Source organism: Gadus morhua, chromosome 11, assembly GCF_902167405.1.
Source record: "Gadus morhua chromosome 11, gadMor3.0, whole genome shotgun sequence".
NCBI classification, from domain to species: domain Eukaryota; kingdom Metazoa; phylum Chordata; class Actinopteri; order Gadiformes; family Gadidae; genus Gadus; species Gadus morhua.
Genome location: NC_044058.1, coordinates 22,725,182 through 22,740,181, shown reverse-complemented (window position 1 = coordinate 22,740,181; position 15,000 = coordinate 22,725,182). Strand labels below are relative to the sequence as shown.

At 50.2% G+C, this 15,000-nt stretch overlaps 1 protein-coding gene across 1 annotated transcript in view; it reads left to right on the top strand.

The window, feature by feature from the left end:
• The window catches only part of thsd7ab (thrombospondin, type I, domain containing 7Ab), an 86,092-nt gene extending 73,419 nt beyond the window's left edge, over nt 1–12,673 (top strand). Inside the window, exons 19-25 of the mRNA XM_030370385.1 lie at nt 344–521; nt 2,641–2,814; nt 5,073–5,171; nt 5,892–5,974; nt 7,452–7,665; nt 9,660–9,747; nt 10,681–12,673. Of these exons, the coding sequence (XP_030226245.1) occupies nt 344–521; nt 2,641–2,814; nt 5,073–5,171; nt 5,892–5,974; nt 7,452–7,665; nt 9,660–9,747; nt 10,681–10,828 (984 nt within the window). The 3' untranslated portion in view covers nt 10,829–12,673. The remainder of the gene's footprint in view (nt 1–343; nt 522–2,640; nt 2,815–5,072; nt 5,172–5,891; nt 5,975–7,451; nt 7,666–9,659; nt 9,748–10,680) is intronic.
• The last annotated feature ends 2,327 nt before the right edge of the window (nt 12,674–15,000 follow it).

Below are 15,000 nucleotides of genomic sequence, written 5' to 3'. Positions count from 1 at the left end.
TGGTGCTAGGTCTGGCTCAGGTGACAGAGGGTGCTACACTCCCAGCCCGAAAGTGAGACAGATACCCTTCATGACGTCAATCGGAGTGTGCTGTTAGTCACTGTGGATGCAAACATCTCGGGCTGAATGACACAGTAAAGAGGGGGTTTAGTATACACAGTAAAAGACGAACTAGAGAATCAAGCGAACCCAAATGTTATGATTTCCATGTGACTTTTGGTCTGGTCGTGTTACATTGTCTCGGTCACTATGGATTATGCCGGATTTAAAATATATATAATCGCAACTCAGGTTTGTTTGCTGGTTACCAAGGCAACGTTTGACGTGTGTGTTGTGGTCTAAGGGGGATGTGGCGTGTGGCCACGGGCTGCGCCACAGGAACACCTCCTGCTTCGTGTCCGACGGATCGGGCCGCGCCCCCCCCAGCCTGGTGGAGGAGGAGCTCTGCAGCGGCCTCCAGGCCGTCGCCGACGGCAACAAGGAGATGAGGCTCGTGGAGAGCTGCACCCTGCCCTGCCCAGGTAACCCTCGGTTACCGCGCTCTCATCAGCATCCGTTTACGCACTAGCTAGACAGCTTACTACAGCCGGGTTAACTACAGCCGGGTTAACTACAGCCGGGTTAACTACAGCCGGGTTAACTAATGCCGGGTTAACTACAGCCGGGTTAACTACAGCTGGGTTAACTACAGCCGGGTTATCTCATTACATTCGGGTCTCCCACAATGCACCTGGGGGGCAGGAGACTGCTGTCTTGTAAGCGATGGATTTTGTGATAAGTTATTTCTATGAGTAATTCAAAATGTTTTGTATTTTAAAAGGTTTTATTTGAAGATCCTGTTTATACAAACCGACCCCATAATGATTTGAAGAAACAAACAAAATACTATTCATCAAGTGTTGTGTTGTGTGCAATCAGGCAAACATAGTCAGACCAAAGATGGAGTCACTGGCCAGAGAAACGTTTAATTATTGAGAGTTATCTAGTTATAGGGAAACTGGCGACAGTAAAAACTTTAATAAATGACGTTGTGAAGGTCTCTTCTTCAGTGGTGAAACTTCAAGTAGTGCATTTATCGCCCAAGAGAATGGCAATCACAATATGTCATATTATTAGGGTTTGAAAGATGAGCTATTAGTAATGACTTATTACTGAAGTACTTCTATGATACCCTCATGATCTCTGCCTTAAGAGATCTACATTTAATAAAAGTAGAGCGTTGATAAAACGTGATTGATCGCATTTGACATTGTAATCACAGACTCCTCACAGGCAGTGAATAAATTCTTTTCATGAGTGTCTGAAATTAAACCCCATCATTTAGCAGAGCCTTTCAACCAGCGCGACACATTCTTCATTATTAGTCAAACGGACGATTGATGTCTAACATCTTAATCCATCAATATGGATCTAAGTGTGAGATTAAAATTGAGTGAATGCGTCATTCATACACAGGGCAGAGCTGGACATCTGCTGTTTATCACAGAGCTACGAGCCACTCAGAGTGAGGCTCTTCCCTGGTGAGGCCATCAATGCTTTGTTTAATTTAAAGTTCTCAGGCACACGCACTCAAACATCAACCGAAGCCAAGCAACGTCATCTCTCGTGGTTCACGCCAGCGTCTGTTTGAAACGGCCCCTTGTTGGCCCCACCAAGAGGAACTCAACTAAATTACTGACGGGCAACACTGTGTAGCCTCTGTCTGGTTTAACACCACCTCCATGCAGCATCACCACCACCATCTCCACCACAAAAACCCCTTTATCTCCACCACCAGCATCACCACCGCCACCACCACATCACAATCACCTCCACCACCTTCACACCAACCACATCAATACCTCCACCAACACCACCAGTACCAACCCCAACACCATCAATAGCTACCCTTACACCACCACCACCAATTCTAACCCCACCACCAACAACACCTTCTAGCCAGCCCAATTTGCCTGCAAGTCCAAGGCAGTGAAGCACTCCCCCCGCCCCGCCCCCCTCTCTCTCTCGAGCCCCCAGTCCAGAAGTCCTGGCAGACAATGTAGTTATTGAACAAAGACAGTCAATACAGAATGAAGAGGTGAACCCTGGCAGTTTGGCAGTGATGGAGTGCAGTAATTCAATCTCTTATCAGCCCTTCAGACAGTTGCACTCACCACCGCTCCCTCCACCGCAAACCCACACCTCAAGGTCAGCCCGAGTCGGCTGAAGGTCGATACTGCGAGCATACCTCGGTGTACACAGTACTTTCCAACCGCTGCGACCTTAGAGTCACTCGTCGCCCTCTGATGACTACCATCGACCCGTCGACCCTCATCAATCTATAAACTGAGGACGGCGTCAAACACGCCTGGCCGTCTGGGCCTTTTACTTGGCCATAAGGAGACAGGGATCTAACTAGCAACCCCTCCGGTCGCCAGTTTACCTGAGCGGTGTCCTTTTAAACCGGCATAACACAGTTCAGTAGATTAATGGTCTACACGTCACATGAAAACCAAGTTCTGTCTGTTCTATCCTTCAGGAGCCAATATATAATGGCAGGTTTTCTGCTTTGTGTGTGTGTGTGTGTGTGTGTGTGTGTGCGTGCGTGTGTGCGTGCGTGCGTGCGTGCGTGCGTGCGTGCGTGTACATGCGTCCCTGCAGGAGAGTGCTACCTGATGGAGTGGTCGGAGTGGAACCCGTGTGTGAGCGTGTGCGCTAAGGAGGCGGGGGTGGACTTCGGCTCGGTGCAGGTGCGAGTCCGGCCCGTCATGGCTCAGGAGCCCCAGAACCTGCAGCTGTGCCCGGACCAGGCCTGGGAGTCCCGTCCCTGCACAGGTACGCCTGTACTGGTCAATACCCCGGGAACAGGTACGCCTGTACTGGTCAATACCCCGGGAACAGGTACGCCTGTACTGGACAATACCCCGGGAACAGGTACGCCTGTACTGGACAATACCCCGGGAACAGGTACGCCTGTACTGGTCAATACCCGGGAACAGATAGTGCTGCAAGGGCCTGCGACTGGAAACCAGAGAGAGACCATCCCTGTACATCGCCCCTCCTTGAGACTGACAGGGCTAATCCTGCCCACTGAGGGGGATCTTGGGAGGGTCCTGAGAGTCCAGCTCACCAGAGTAGACTGTCCTTTAGCCGGGGCTGATGAACTGTCTCAGCTGAACGGACGCTAACAAATCGGCTTTTTCGACAAGTGATGATAAGAGTGAAAGAGACAAAATGAGAACCAAGACCTCGTCTGCCCTTTGGGAGTTTACTTTTGTGTTTTTTTTTATCTTGGGGGGAAAAAAGAGAAAACTGATCTGGAATTTGGAATTCCTCCAAAATAAGAGCCTCTCTCCTACGTGTTGAACACACACACACACACACACACACACACACACTCCTCCAGTGATGTTGTGCTGTCTCGGGTGAGCCTCAGAGCGGTCACTGCCCTGGTGCCCCCTGCGTTCGGTAAGCACCGATTGGTTGACAGGGTGCAGCGGTGCCTGTAAATTGCCTTCCACCAAACCCTCATTGCGAGGCCAGTGGTTCAGCGGGCAGTGAAACCCGCCAGCCCCCCCCTCTATAACCTCTCACCCAGCGCTCCCAGACAGCCCACCCAGCCCCGCCAGCCCTCTGTAGGATCCTCCCAGCCCCCCAGTGCATCTCTTCCAGCCAACCCCCCCATCCGGCCCTGCTCGTCCCCGTCTCTCTCTCTCTCTCTCTCTCTCTCTCTCTCTCTCTCTCTCTCTCTCTCTCTCTCTCTCTCTCCCCTCTCCCCCTCTCCCCCTCTCTCTCTCTGTCTCTGTCTCTCTCTCCCTGTCTCTCTCCCTCTCTCTCTCTCTATCCCCCGAGCCCTTGAGTCCTTTATGGCCTGACCTGGTTTAACAACCCCCCCTCCCCAACCCCCTTCGCCCCCCCCCACCCATTGGGGGGAGGACAAGGGAGGAAGAGAATAATACGAATGAGCTTTACTTAACCGAGGGACAGTGGGGAATGAAGAAACGCGTTTCATTTATTCTTTTTTGCTCGTTAATAAAGAGCAAATGAAATCCCGAAATGAAAGCATGGAGAGGGGACGGGATTGCGAAACGAGTTGAATGACAGGATGAGGCCGCAGGGAAGACGAGAGAGAGAACAAGAGGATGGGAGATTAAAGAAAGGTAGGAAGGAGGGAGGGAGGGAGGGAGGGAGGGAGCGGATAAAGCGGAGGTAGAAACCTGATCTCTCTCCGGTGAACCACAGCTCGTCTATTGATCCGGTAGACGATGATACTGTATTAAAACAGCCCAGAGGAGAGACATCTGCTTCTTTAAGTTCAAGGTTAAACACTTTCCTCCGCTGCCTCTGAGATTCCCCGACCCACGCAGGGCCATATAACCCGGGTCAGTGGCGCCGCGGATGGAGATATCGATAGCTGTAATTGCATTGATAGAAAGTCATTAAGCGAAAGCTTTTATTAAAGATTAAAGCGCTGGGCCAGGGAGGCCACTCTGGGCCGATACGGTAGCCCCCGCAGCCCGTGCTAATTAAGTAGATATATAACTTAGCGGACACATCTTTCATCTCCGTCTGTTAGTGCCCCGGCATAATGGAGCCGGTCGACGTCCAGAAAGCTTTTCGCCTGATAAATCAATGGAGTATCGCTCTCGTTTGTGAAGGTTTAAGATGGTTGTTGTCGGATTGCGGTCTATGGGTGCCACGACTGATTAAGATAACAATATGAACTCATGTCATCCATTCCTGTTATGCTAATGTCAATATGCTAGTTTGAATCTTTCCACTGTGCGTTTGTGCATGCGTTGGACCAAGCATATGGTATTTACATCCATGGTGTAATAAGAATGAATCATTCTTACCGATTCCAGACTTGTTTTGACATTTTGACAGATATTATCTGAATTGATTTGGGTCTACAAGTACTTTAAAAAAATGCGTGCAACCTGTTTTTGGCTGTGCTTTATCAGTCTGTAACAGTCACAGTCTGCGGATAAGTAGACGTAAGCCAGCCTTTCAAATTCACGACACTGTATTGATCCGGTGGGACGTTGTTATGCTGCCGCCTTGGGACTGACCGGCTGTCCTGTGCCTTTAAGACGGGGCCTGCTACGAGTACACCTGGAAGAGCGTCCGCAAGACCAACTCCACAGAGTTCAACACCTGGTGCCAGCGCTCCGATGGGGTCAACGTCACAGGTAAGGGTGTCGCACTTTCTCACTCTCTCACTAAGTCACTTATACTGTCTCACAGGTAACGGTGTAGCACTCTCTCACTAAGTCACTAATAGGTACAGATGGGATACACTCACTAAGTCACTAATACAGCATCAATGGTACAGGTGTAGCAGGCTCTCAGTAAGTCACTAATTGGTACAGGTATAGCACTATCTCACTAAGTCACTAATATAGTGTCAAAGATACGGGTGTAGCACTCTGTCACTAATACAGTGACACAGCTACAGGTGTAGCACTCTCTCTCACTCTCACTAAGTCACTTATCCTATCACACTAGACACTGCTGGTTGTCAGAGTTGCACGATTCATTCTTTGTTCATTGCATGATTTAAATTGGGAATGTGATATACATTGTCAGTTCTGAAGATGTGCATTTGACCGTTGCTCGATGCGTTTAGTTGCCGTAGAGCGTTCAGTGCCTTTTAGCATAACTCATGTCTTTACCTGACATTATTGATAAATGTGTATGCGAATACTCACTTAAGAACTTCACTTATAGATATTGATACTGATGTATGCCTAGGGGTCATCGGTCACTGGTCTTACTGGGATATTTGTCACTGAAATCCTCGGAGATCGAACTGAGCAGCCAAAATGGTGACTGGATAAATCAATGCGATGTGAATGATCACTTCCCGTGTGTATCCGGTGTGTTTCACACTGATGTCCTTTGACCCGCAGGCGGATGTCCTCCGATCAATCCGCCCGGAGACAACAGCTCCTGCGACCCCCCCTGCCTCAGCCCCAAGTCCTTCTGTAGCGAGGTGGGTGATGTTTGTTTGATACGGGTCGATTAACTGTCACTATTCTGACGTTTAGCAGATGTTTTCATCCAAAGCAGCTTGCGGTTAAAGGTAGGGCAGGCCAGTTGGAGAGGAGGCTACATTTTTTGAAGTTTTAAACCAAAAAATATATATTCTGTTTGTTACTTACCAACCGCAAAATCGCAGCCCTCCCTTTTGGGGGCGTGGCTTCCTCCAAAGCCACTCCCCCAAAGGGAAGGGTGCGTTTTTTTGGTTTGATACCCAACTATAGCTTACTCTCCAAATCGCCTGCCCTACCTTTTCATGCCCCCAAAACGCAGGACTAGCACGCTAGCTTTAGCATTAGCTCTGCCTAGCCTTGTGGAGGACGCCGGTCACGCTCAGTGAGTGCCCGTAGTTAGCCTGGTAGCGAGGTGGACAGACTGGTAGGCCATCTAGTCTTTTCATTTGGGATGAATTAAATGATTGGATAGGCTTATTACAGGCCTGCAGCAGTCAAAGATACCGTAGCACAAAAGCACAATAGCATACGTTTTAAAGATATGACCACGGCGGCCATGTTAGAATACATAAATCACAATAGCAGCCACTGAGGGAGGGGGCCGGGAGGGTAGACCCCAGCGTCTGACCTGCACTTTGATTTCCCCGGCTGGCAGCCAGACCACCGCTATCTCTCCTCCTCCAGCTAAGCCATTATAGAGACGGCACGCTTCACACACGTGTGTGTTTGAGTGTGGTGTGTGTGTGTGTGTGTGTGGGGGGGGTGAATCATTTATGTCTGGGTGAAGTGTTTGTGTGTGGGTGAAGTGTTTGTGTGTGTGTGTGTGTTTTTGTGAGTGTGTGTGTATGAGTCTGCATCTAGTGTGTGTAGCATCCGTGTGTGTGTGTGTGTGTGTGTGTGTGTGTGTGTGTGTGTGTGTGTGTGTGTGTGTGTGTGTGTGTGTGTGTGTGTGTGTGTGTGTGTGTGTGTGTGTGTGTGTGTGTGGCCAGTAACGGCTAATCCCACCATTAGGGCCAAAGTGCAGGGCTTCATCTTTAATGTGCCTCACGCGCCCCAACCACTCAGCACCAGCACACACAGCTCCCTTACAATGAGGTCCCAGGCTGCCCTCTGCTGGCCAGAGGTAGCATGTGCCTCGTTTTTCTGAAGACGAGATATATGACGTTACACTTGTGTCTGGTTGTGTTAACTATTCAGCTCCCAGATACATGTTATGTAAGTCATAGTCAATTATTAACATTTACATTTGGGGCCGTTTTCAAACGCTTTCATCCAAAGCGACTTAAAATACATTTGTCAGAAGAAAGAGAAACAACAATATAATACTATATACATATATAACAATATAATATAATACATACAATAAGTACATAATGATAACAACCACAACACACACATAAGTATCCCTATCCTCCCATCACCCTGCATCCACCCCCACTCCCCCTCCTGATGGCGGTCCCTTGCTGCCCCCTGCAGGCAGCGCTGTGCCAGTGCGAGGAGGGCTACACGGAGGTGTTGTTCTTCACTGGCCAGCTGAACCACTGCGCCCCCATCCCCGTGGTGGAGGTCCCCACGGCGGGGGACAAGAAGGGCGACGTGAAGACCAGCCGGGCGGTGAACCCCACTCCGCCCAGCACCATCCAGCCGGGCCGGTCGGGACGCACCTGGTACCTGCAGCCCTACGGACAAGGTGAGGGGGGCGACGCGGTCAGACAGGGGCTGCTCTGGGCGGTGGGTGTGTCGTCTAGGGTAATGGAGGGTGTAACCCCGTCAGTGGTCGAACCGGAGCGTGAGACAGGTTGTGAAGGAACAGAGGGTTGTAGGATGGGAGATGTCAGTCGAGGTTCTACAGGCCGTAACTAGATCTTATTTAGGCCGTGGATGTTTATATTTAGTCGTTCAACAGGACTACGCTTTCATCCAAAGCAACTCACAAGTGTGCCTGAGAACAACTTAAGCACACAATCGAAGCTTGATACAAAATGTGGGTACAGTGCATCTTGGCATTCAAATGTAAAATATATCTTAACCCCCATGCTGTAGTTCCACAGAGACATTAGGTAGTGTGTCTTCTGATGTCTGTCTGGCAGTTGGCACCTAACACAGTCCTGTCCCTGGAAGAAGGATTTCAAACCCTTTTGGATGCACTTGTCAAAGCAGTGTGACTGTAACTGTGATGAAGAACTATAGTGCACTTAACTCGACGTGCAGAACGCATCGTTCAGGGGAAAAGGTTCTGTCAAGTTAGCTACTTAACCTCGTAATTTATTAGCCTAGCTCAGTGAATGAGTAGCACAGGTAAGATATGTGGATGTTTAAAGATGTTTTGATTATCTGCTACATGTATGTAGCTTGACATCTAATCCAAACTAAACTGTGCTATGGTGACATTTAAAGCTGCACTATGTAACAATTTCACTTCATGTTTACTCTGCAAAAAAAGACCAAAAGTAGAATTCAAGAATTGAGTCAGGAACTCTTCAAGAATTACAAACCCCTTTCCACGAGTCATTCCATCTAGGGAATTGTTATCAATAATCGTTGAAATCGATCCATTTCTCAATGATAGTAACTCAGAAACTGTTGGTATAACTGTAGCTACAACTCAGGTCAAACGAGGCAGCAAATGGGAACGTTTAACATGGTTAAAGAGGGTTAAAACCTACCCTAGAGACATAGAAACATAAAAAGGGATTAGAACGTTTTTTGGCATTCAGCTCTGAGATGCACCAGAGGCTTAAATAAGAGCTGAGAGCAACATGGGTGGGTCGCTGGGTTCTGGAGCGTCCTAGCTGTCGTTGCAGAATCACACACTCCTCGACCAAGATATTAAGTAAAAGGACAAATCGTCACAATTCCACCTGTTATACTTCAAACAGCCTTGACTTGGATAAAGTATCGTTCATAACAAATGGAACACAAAACACAAAAGGAAGAATAATATTTTTTCCTGACGGTGCAGCCTTTTGATTGGTCGGTCTGTCTCCAGAGCAACTCAGTGCATTCCAGATGCACCTCGTTATGCAGCAGCTAGAGCATTCCAGATACACCTCGTTAAGCTGCAGCTGTGGTTTTCCAGATGCACCTTGGTAACTAGCTACTACGGTATTACAGGTACACCTCGTTAACTCGCTGCTAGGGTATCCCAGATACACTTCATTAAGTAACAGATAGGGTATTAGAGCTACACCTCGTTAAGCAGCAGCTATGGTATTCCAGATACACCTCGTTAACTAGCAGCTAGGGTATTCCAGATACACCTCGTTAAGCAGACGCTATGGTATTCCAGATACACCTCGTTAAGCAGACGCTATGGTATTCCAGATACACCTCGTTAAGCAGACGCTATGGTATTCCGGATACACCTCGTTAAGCAGACGCTATGGTATTCCAGATACACCTTGTTAACTAGCAGCTATGGTGTTCCAGATACACCTCATTAAGAAGACGCTATGGTATTCCAGATACACCTCGTTAAGCAGAACCTATGGTATTCCAGATCCACCTCGTTAAGAAGATGCTAGGGGTGGTTGTGGGCCTCTTGCTCAAAGATCCCCACAGGTTAGTTTCGGGGGACGTTGGGGGTTGGACCCCAGCGCCTCTGGGCGGGGGAGGGACCCCTAACCCCGGGGTATGGGGGGGTCCCGTATGGGGGGGGGTTGTGACACTGCCCTCCTCCTACAGATGGGAAGCTGAAGATGTGGGTGTACGGCGTGGCGGCGGGGGCCACGGTGCTCGTCCTGTTCATAGCGTCTATGATATACCTCGCGTGGTGAGTCTGACGCCTGCTCCTCATCCTCCCCCCGCCCCTTCCTTCTCCTCGCCATCTGTGACCAAGACACCCGACCCCCCCCCCCCCCCCTCTCCACCCTCCAACCACCACCCGTGATCCGTTCGTCCATCATACCCCACCTTCCTCCTCGCCACCCGTAACCATGACAACCCCCCCTCCCTCCCCAGCCTCCAACCCTCACCCATTATCCCTTCATCCATCTCCCGCCCCCCCCCCCCCCCCCTCCCCTGTCTCCCGGTGACCAAGACAACCCCTTCTTCCATCCTCCAACAACCACCTATCAGCCCCCCCCCCCCTGTTGACATGAATCAAGTCATGTGATCGCCAGACACTTTTATCCTGAGCGTGAGACTCTGATCAATCAGAGAAACCATCAGACATGCAGAAGCCACAGAGCAGAGCTCCGGGCTGGGCGGCTTTGTAGATCTGTACAGTACAGCGATAATTATGTGTCAGTGGTGGTGCAAACACACCCTGGATAGGAGAATGATTGGCGAGAGCACAGGAGATACCTCCTCGCCGGGCTTCAAGTTCTGCACTTGTGCTCGAAGCACAACCACAATGGTTCAGACCAATCAGCGTCCTCCAAGGAAACACCACCTGCTGCACGCAGATGATGAAGGCTGATTGACAGGCGCTTCGTCCAATCACCTCCCGGGTGTTTTGTTCGAACCCGCCTGCCTTTTTCCAACCGTTTCCAAGGAAGGCTTTCCAGATGGTTCTGTGAACCATATGGGGTGTCAGGCTGAGGGCAAACAGCTACAGCTGTCATCACATACCAATGCGCTTTCTCAATCAATCCCCCAACAATTCCCACATTCCCACAGAACAAAGCTTCCCTCCTCCCAACCCATTCAACGCCCCTTTCATCTTTTGTGTATTTTTTTTTTTCTCCATCTGTCGTCCAATCAGCCGCTCTTGTGCCAAGGTGAGGCGGGCCCTCAAGGCTGAGGAGGCCCCCTGCAACGGGGCAGTGGTCTGGATTGGCGGTGACGCCCACGAGCTCACCTACACCTGTCCCGAGTGCCAGCAGTCGGCCCACAGCGAGGCTGTAGACTAAACACACCTATAGGACCTCCTTATGGGGACCCTAGCGTGGGTCGGTGACATCTGACCCTCCGCTGCTCTAAAAGTCCAACCGTGACCTTTGCTCCCCTGCTGCTCTAGGGGTCCCGCCCTGAGTGGCTGAGAGCCTGTGGTGGAACAGGTAAAACACGTCGGACGTTTGTAGTGAGGGCTAGAGTAGTAGTAGATGACTAAAGAGTGTGTGTTGTTGTCCCCAGTGCTTCTTAGTCAAGCGAGTGAACTGCAAACTGACTTAGGTTAGGCTTCTGAGGCCGGCTTAAGCCACTTCAAAAAGCTAGGCTCATTGATATATGAGTGAGTTTGTTTAGTATACAATACTTTTGCCTAAGTGTGTACTTGTATTAAGTTTCCGTCTTTAAATGTATACCATTAATAGTACTTTATATGTATACTTTGGCGATTTGGATTTTGTTTGCATCAACCAAGTAGATTCATTTGAAAGCTTTCGATGCATCGCTCTGTTCATCTAATTGTTCTCTCCACATTTACGCCACCACAGACAAAGGCACTAGTTGTGAATCAGGTCAACAATTTATTAGATTGCCTAAAGTTCATGCACACCAACGAGCCTGAGATCCATGGCAGCTAAAGCCAGTGGCTCCCTGACGACGGCCCCCGCAGCGAACCCAACCCCCGGCGGTAATTAGTGCTCTCTAGACCTCCGGTTTGCGGCGTCACAAACCTAATCCCCGTCGCTCTCCGCGGGCCTATCGCTGCCTCCGCTTTATTAATACGAGGTAGGATAAACACACGGTACTAATGAAGTGGAGCTATAGAGAGTCTGCCGAGGAAAGGGTCTAAAGGACACGCGAGTGGGGAGGGATTAAACCCGAAACCACAACAACAGCAACAACACAACTTTATTCAAATTTGTGCCGACACGTGCGACTTCTTCACTTCGGGTCTCTAGCGGCGGGTAGAGGTGAGCTCCGGGAAACGCGAGCAAACCGACCTAAAAAAAACACCTTTTAAAAAAATAAAAGGAGGTGCGACTTTATGTTTAGAAACATCTCCCGATCGAGAAGTGATAATAATACCTGTCGTCACGGTAACACGTCGGTGCCGACGCTGCATGTAAATGAAGCGCCTCACACACCCACCGCGCCTCCAGCAGAGCCAGAGACACAACTCTCTGCACCATCTGGGCCCTCGCTTGCTCCCTTTGCCTCATCATGGAAGTCGGATTACGATATTTATACATTGTTTGTATTCAGGCGGTACACCTTCTTCGGCGCTGCTTAGACGTGGCCATATGGGCTGCAGACAGCATCGCTTGTGGGATTTAAACTTAACTTGTTTGAAAAGAGTCTGAAAGAAGCTGCTGGTGTAGATTAGTGGGTAGGTATGCAGTTACGTGCGTGTTGTCCGTCCTCGTAACCGCCGTCACCCTCACTTCCTGTGCGTAACTCTGTCTTTGTTACCATGACCCACGTCGCATCCCCTGTTTACTTTGATCTTCCCACTCCCTGTTACCCGGTTACCCACATCCCTGGTACCATGTCACCCAATCCTCGTTACCATGGAACCCCCCCCCCAACAGAGCCCCATGCAGAGTTTTGGATACAACACAACAAAGCCTACTAATAATAATTAGTATTATTAATAATTTCCCATGATTCCATGCCATAACCCTCCCTTTGCATCTGGTTGCCAATGGCTACTGATCTCATTCCTCTAGGGTCGAGCTAATTCGGTAAATGGATCAAACAGATGCAAAGAGGTCAAACCTCCTCTTAGTGCCTCGAACTCCACGACTGCATTGGTAGGAGGACAGTAGTTACAACAAATGGTCGACTGACTGTTTCTTAACTTTTTTTCCCTGCGCAGCAAGAAGCCAAAGAGGCCTCAGAGACAGAGGCAGCAGAACAACCGCCTGAAGCCCCTAACCCTGGCCTACGACGGAGACGCCGACATGTAGTCCTCCCTGGCCCCGACTGAACCAGGGACGCGGGCGTAGTTCCCGGTGGCCGCCACCAGAGGGCGGTCATGTCTGCAGTGTCGTCGTTGCTGAGAATGTCCGAGCAGGGGGATAGGGAAATGACTTGTGGACACACCATTTGGATTAACCCACTTTGAGTTGCTGAACCCCCACTCCGCACCCCCCCACCCCCAAACCCCCCGCTACCACAAACATACAGATCCGCACCCGGGCGGACACATATCACATTCTCACAAATAGTATTGACACACACACACACACACACACACACACACACACACACACACACACACACACACACACACACACACACACACACACACACACACACACACACACACACACACACACACACACACACACACACACACACACACACACACCCACCAGGGCCTTCAGCACCTCCACCATCCACAGGAAATGCCTTTTTTTTCGTTTTTCTTTTGTTGTTCCACTTTGAGCAGCAGAGCGATGGATCGGGGAGAACTTAACCCGACGGCACCGTCTGGGACCCAAACGCCGGGCAGCGTGGCCCAGCGCTGGACAACAGCCTAGCACCCCTCTTCTCTCTTTCTCTCACTCTTGCTCTGTCTCTCTACCTCAATCTCTCTCTCTCTCTCTCTCTCTCTCTGTCACTCTCTCTCTCTCTCTCTCTCTCTCTCTCTCTCTCTCTCTCTCTCTCTCTCTCTCTCTCTCTCTCTCTCTCTCTCTGTCACTCTCTCTCTCTCTCTCTCTCTCTCTCTCTCTCTCTCTCTCTCTCTCTCTCTGTCTCTGTCTCTGTCTCTGTCTCTCTCTCTCTCTCTCTCTCTCTCTCTCTCTCTCTCTCTCTCTCTCTCTGAGCCGCAGGAGGCTCAAGGTGCTCACGGCGTTTGTCGCTTTGCCAAAAGCCACAGGGAGGAAGGGGATGAGGATGAGGAGGAAGGGGGTCCATCGCCTAAAAGGCTTGGATCCCAGTCTTTTCCCCAATCCTCGTCTGGCTTTTTGCTCAAAGCTCTTTTACTGTCTTAAACAAAAGGACCACATTGCTCTCTTTCTCTCTCTCTTCATCCCGTTTCTCCCTCTCTCTCCTTTCGTCTCTCTTCTGTTTCAACTCTATCCTTCTCTCTCTCTCTCTCCTCTCTCTCTTCCCCAACCCTCTCTCTATCTTCATCCATCCTATTCCTCTCTCTCTCTCTCTCTCTCTCTCTCTCTCTCTCTCTCTCTCTCTCTCTCTCTCTCTCTCTCTCCCTCCCTCCCTCCCTCCCTCTCTCTCTCTCTCTCTCTCTCTCTCTCTCTCTCTCTCTCTCTCTCTCTCTCTCTCTCCCTCCCTCCCTCCCTCCCTCTCTCTCTCTCTCTCTCTCTCTCTCTCTCTCTCTCTCTCTCTCTCTCTCTCTCTCTCTCTCTCTCTCTCTCTCTCTCTCTCTCTCTCTCTCCATCCCTTTTCATCTTCTCACTCCCCTCAACTCTCTCTCCACCTCTCCCTATCTCCTCTGTCATCACCGGGGCCTGTGTCGGAGGTCAAAGGTCGTCCGGGGACATGTGCGTAGTTTCCATCTCTACATCCACACAAACCTGCAGAAGGCGGGGCCCTGCCTGGCTCCTCTCCCCCCTCCCCCCTCCCCTCCCCCCAAGCCTGCCTCACCCCGCGCGGTGGGGGACGGTACAGCGGGAGTGCTCCGCTACCTTGCACTATATTAGTGCAGCATGAAATGCACTGAGGACTCAAACCTACTATTGCCATAGAAACACTGAACCAGAGCCCTACTGCTTCTGAACCTACGACCCAGAGCCCTACGGCTTCTGAACCTACGACCCAGAGCCCTACATTTTCTGAACCTACGACCCAGAGCCCTACAGCTTCTGAACCTACGACCCAGAGCCCTACATTTTCTGAACCTACGACCCAGAGCCCTACAGCTTCTGAACCTACGACCCAGAGCCCTACAGCTTCTGAACCCACGGCCCAGAGCCCTACAGCTTCTGAACCCACGGCCCAGAGCCCTACAGCTTCTAAACCCACGGCCCAGAGCCCTAAAACTTCCCAACCCGTGAGACGTGACCCCCCTTCTTCCTCTAGACCTGCGGTACTTGTACCGTGTAGTACGGCAAAAAAAAAAGAAAAGAGAATATAAATATATATAGAGAAATGTATCATATTTTGCAGAGCAGGATGTTTGTGTGAAGTCTGCGTAGAGATTCTATCCCTCCAGATATCTTGGGTTGTAGTC